Source organism: Berghia stephanieae, chromosome 2 (assembly GCF_034508935.2).
Source record: "Berghia stephanieae isolate SIO BIC M18660-M18661 chromosome 2, UCSD_Bste_1.3, whole genome shotgun sequence".
Lineage (NCBI taxonomy): Eukaryota > Metazoa > Mollusca > Gastropoda > Nudibranchia > Aeolidiidae > Berghia > Berghia stephanieae.
In genome coordinates, this window is record NC_088361.1 from 99108456 (window position 1) to 99113331 (window position 4876).

A 4876-nucleotide genomic window follows, 5' to 3' on the forward strand; every position below is an offset into this window, starting at 1 on the left:
TAATACTGACATTACTATTAGAAGACATATTAGGCCGTGAGGAAGCTCTTCATATCGTACGGTTGTGTACTGACCCGGAACCAGGAACGCCCAAAGACAACGAAGACAACGATATCAATTCAACTCCTAATGACGGAGAAAGCAGTTCAATCAACAGTGAGTTACATTTATATATATATATATATATATATATATATATATATATATATATATATATATATATATATATATATATATATATTATCCAAGGATAAATATATTCTATCTAAAGATTGTAGCCGTATCATTCTGGGGTTTCCCCGCTCTTTTTTTTTTTTTTTTTTTTTTTTTTGGTATTTACATGTTTAAGTATTGCTCGTTATCATTATAATAATAATAATAATAATAATAATAATAATAATAATAATAATAATAATAATAATATAATAATAATAATAATAATAATAATAATAATAATAATAATAATAATAATAATAATAATAATAATAATAATAATAATAATAATAATAATAATAATAATAATAATAATAATAATAATAATAATAATAATAATAATAATAATAATAATAATAATAATAATAGTATTGTTTGTTTTGTTGGGTTTGTTGTTGTTGTTTTTTGTTTTGTTTTTTGTTGTTTTTTTTTTAATTGTTGTTTGTCGCTATCTATATATTTATATTTACGTCTTTTTTTTTTTGTTTGGTATCCTGTATTATTTGATATCCTTTTAGTCAAAATGAAAAATTGTATTTCAGGTTCTATAGACACCCAACGACCATCACCAGCAGTTCCCGAAGTTATTGAAATCTCATCCGACAGTGATACAATTGAAATTTCAGACACAGATGAATAGAAAACAAAAGGAGTGAGCTGTCATATCTATAGTGAGTCGTATTTCCCTATTATATCGCTTTAATAATTATTAATGTACACAAGATGATCTAAGTCCAATGATATTGTCTATAATTAATGAATTGTCTTTAACTTTTCTTGATTTTTTTTTGTTTTGTTTTGTTTTTTTTTGTTTTTTGTTTGGTATTTTTTGTTTGTTTGTCTTTGTTATGTATTTATTTATTATTTAAAATAAACTTTTTTTGTTTTTTTATTTCTCTGCTGTGAGATCAGTAGATCCAATTTCAAATGAAACTTTCTTTTTATTTATTTATTTATTTATTTATTTTTTTTTTTCAGAATTGAAGTAAACCACCAACTATACACACACACAAAGAAACAAGATAGAAACCAGCCTTGTTTGATTTCACTGAAACCAAAGACAACCCAAATGCTGAATGAACAACCTTTCAAGACTAAAGATACAAATCCCGTAGCGACGAACAGTGAGATATAATTTTTTTTTTGTTCCCCTTTTTTTATTTATTTAATTATTTATTTATTTATTTATTTATTTTAATTATTAATCATGTACATCTGTGAAATATGTGGCATTAGTATTAAATTATTACATAATTTAATTCGTCATAAACAGAAGCATAACAAAGTTACTTTACATTCTTGTTCAAAATGTCAAAAGAACTTTTCTAGGAAAGATAATTTACAAAAGCACCAAAAAAATGTAAAGTGTAGTTCACCCGAAGAAAAATTGAAAGAAAAGCAGGTTAAAAAAACAGAAAAAAATACAGGAAAAAGAACAAAAGATACATTTTAAACAAGAAAAACAACAGCTAAAAAAACAAGAAAGAATTATAAAACAACAACAACGTAGAGAAAAACAAAAACAAAAACGACAAGAGAAACGCCAACAACAAAAACATGAACAAAAGCAAAAACAAAAACAACAGTCGTGTAGTTTATTGTCTACTAGTTATGTAGAACAAAACGAAGAAAATGAAACAGTGCTACAGTTACTTGAAGAACATCGAGAATCCATAAAGACACATTTTGTAGAAGGGATCTTTCAGTCTGTGTACACCATAGAATGGGGTTCGCCATATATAATTCAACAGCTTAAGGAGATTTTTAACAGACAAAGCGTAAGATTTAAAATAAATTTTAGCCATTCTTTTCTGTTACAAAACCAAGAAAATTCAGAATATCGTTTTTTCCATGCTTCTATTAATAATAACAGAGCATTAGAAATCCCCAGACTTATCAGTAATTGGAGGGACTTTGAGGAATTTATTGAAAGTTTTAGTAATAACGATCATTTGGAGTTTGCCCGTCAACATAGACCAGATAGTCGTTTCAGAGTTCAGTCTATTTTATCGACCACGTTCTATCTCAATAAGATGAAAGAGTTTCCTATTGGTTGTTGTAACGCTGAAATTCCCGTTTGTGTTAAAAATAATAAATACATATATACTCTACAATGCAATTATAACAGACCCAATGATTTTTACAACGATAATTTATGCTTCTTCAGATGCCTAGCTTTAGCTCGGGGAAACTCGATTAATGACTTAGACAAATTCACTCACTCTTTATTCAGCCTGTATACATCAACATTTCCAACAGCATTTCCAGGTGTTACCATAGGAGAACTAGGCAAAATAGAGACGCTATTTGAAATCAATGTCATTGTTTATAAATATGACTTGGATCATACTCCTGGACGATACGTCGTTTTTAGGAGAAGTGCGAATACTTATTCTAATACGATGTGTGTTTTACTTGTCAATGATCATTTTTGTTATATCAGAGACCTCGATAAGGCTATTAAGATATTCGGTTGTTGTCATTGTAGCAAACTTTGGACAAATCATTCGACTTTGTTACGTCACGAGAAAATATGTAAGGGAAATGCAACTCAATCTAGGTACCCGGGTGGGATTTTTCAACTTCTTCCTACCGATTTGGAGAAATTATCAGAAGCTGGAATTTGTATTGATCCTGATTACGTGTATCCGTTTAGGTGCACCTTTGATATCGAGTCTTATTTTGATAAGAATAACTTACCCAAACCGAAAGCTCAAACGAGTCGAACGATGTATCATGCTGGACACTTACCTATGTCTATAGCAATCGCTTCAAATGTTCCGAGTTACGAAAAACCCGTATGTTACATATCTGAAGGGGATCCTCAAAAATTAGTCAACCGTATGGTGTCTTACTTGGAAGAAATCAGTGTTTTTGCCTTTGCTCTTCTCAGTGAAACGACATTCAAATCCGCGTATGAACAAATTGGTGATAATCATAAATTGAAAGCTGTTTTAGATCGCTATCTTCATCAAATGATTGTAATTGGTTTCAATTCTAAAATGTATGATTTAAATGTTCTAAAAACTTACCTCGTAAAGAGATTAATGAATACAGAAAATTTCAAAGTAGTAAAAAAGAACAACAATTTTCTTTGTGTATCAAATAATAAGTTAAAATTTTTAGATGTTTGTAATTATCTTGCACCCGGATTTAGTTACTCAAATTTTCTTCAAGCCTATAATGTAACCGAACAGAAGTCTTTTTTTCCTTACGAATACTTTGACCGTCTAGATAGATTACAGGAAACGTCTCTCCCGCCTATATCAGCATTTTTCAGTTCATTAAAAAATTGCACCATTTCTCAAGAAGACTATGCGTACTGTGAGAAAGTGTGGGAAGAGGAAGGGATGAGATCAATGAAAGACTTTTTAATATTCTACAATATTCGTGACGTAGGACCAATGTTAACCGCAATTGATCGCATGACGCAATTCTATCAAGATTTAGGTTTAGACATTTTCAAAAACGCGATATCGATCCCAGGGGTCACACTCCGGTACTTATTTAAAACCATTCCTAGAAATGTATTTTTTTCATTATTCAATGAAAAGCATAAACATCTTCATCAGCTTTTAAAATCTAACATCGTTGGTGGACCGTCAATTATTTTTACACGTTATATAGAAAAGAACAGGACACGTATCAGGGGAGATAAACCTGTACAATCGTTGAAAGGCTATGATGCTAATAGTTTGTATTTATACTGTCTTCAACAAGACATGCCTAGCGGTCTGTTTATCCGACGACAGAAAAGTAACGCGTTTAAACCTGAGAAAATAGACAAGTTTGGACAGGCAGCGTTTGAATGGCTTGAATGGATGAGTTATATAAAGGGTGTTCCTATTCGTCATAAATTTAATGGAAGAGAAAAAGATCTAGGTCACGAAAAACAGGTTAAGGTCGACGGGTTTATTGAAACTGAACGAATTGCTCTCGAATTTCAAGGCTGTTATTTTCATGGCCATGATTGTATCAAAGATAAGACCACATTCTTTGGTGAAACATTTGAACAAAGAAAACAAAAAACATCTGAAAAAAATGCTTATATCAGAAACGTTTTGGGAATTACCCTAATAGAAATTTATGAATGTGAATGGAAAAAAATGAAAAGAGACCCTAGGATATCTTGTTTTTTACAGAAACTACGCCCGCTTCATAATAACTGTTTTAAAATAGGTACCCGTATCACCAAGGAATCGATAATTTCGGCAGTTGTCAAAAACCAACTTTTCGGTTTCGTTCAGTGTACTATTAGTGTACCTTCAGACCTTTACGCTTATTACGCGGAAATGCCACCAATCTTTAAAAACACCCTGGTCTCGAGAGAAGATATAGGTGAAACCATGCTTCAATACGCCGTGAATAACAATCTGTTAAAGCAACCTCGCCGCACTCTGATTAGCAGTTACCATGCTGATGGAATATTACTGACAACGCCATTACTCAAATAGTATCTCAATCACGGTCTTATTGTAGAAGATATTCAAGAAGTAATTGAATATACACCAAATGCTTGTTTTTCAAATTTTGTGCAAAAGGTTTCAGACGCTAGACGCGAAGGTGATCGTAATCCTAAAAATAGCATCTTAGCCGAAACTATGAAATTAATGGGTAACTCAGCATATGGTAAGACACTCGAGGCGCTAGATAAACATACGAA

The 4876-nt window shown here is 30.9% G+C and overlaps 2 protein-coding genes across 3 annotated transcripts in view; both read left to right on the forward strand.

Moving 5' to 3' along the window:
- The window catches only part of LOC144963793 (uncharacterized), a 2072-nt gene extending 358 nt beyond the window's left edge, over positions 1-1714 (forward strand). Inside the window, exons 1-3 of one of the 2 annotated variants that reach the window (XM_078897731.1) lie at positions 1-156; positions 756-884; positions 1192-1714. The exon at positions 1-156 is cut by the window's left edge and continues 358 nt beyond it. In XM_078897731.1, coding sequence (XP_078753857.1) covers positions 1-156; positions 756-853 — 254 coding nt within the window. In that variant the 3' untranslated portion in view covers positions 854-884; positions 1192-1714. Of the gene's footprint in view, positions 157-755; positions 1044-1191 lie in introns of those variants that run through there. The other variant, XM_078897730.1, reaches the window with a different exon arrangement.
- On the forward strand, positions 1283-4667 carry LOC144964062 (uncharacterized). Its single transcript, XM_078898002.1, has 2 exons — positions 1283-1337; positions 2473-4667. Exons 1-2 carry the CDS (start codon positions 1283-1285, stop codon positions 4665-4667), a joined length of 2250 nt encoding a protein of 749 aa, XP_078754128.1.
- The last annotated feature ends 209 nt before the right edge of the window (positions 4668-4876 follow it).

Coding starts and splice junctions, on each gene's coding strand:
- LOC144964062 (XM_078898002.1), top strand. CDS start 1,283: ATGCTGAATGAACAACCTTTCAAGACTAAAGATACAAATCCCGTAGCG. Junction 1,338..2,472: donor AAATCCCGTAGCGACGAACA/GTGAGATATAAT, acceptor CATTTCCAACAG/CATTTCCAGGTGTTACCATA.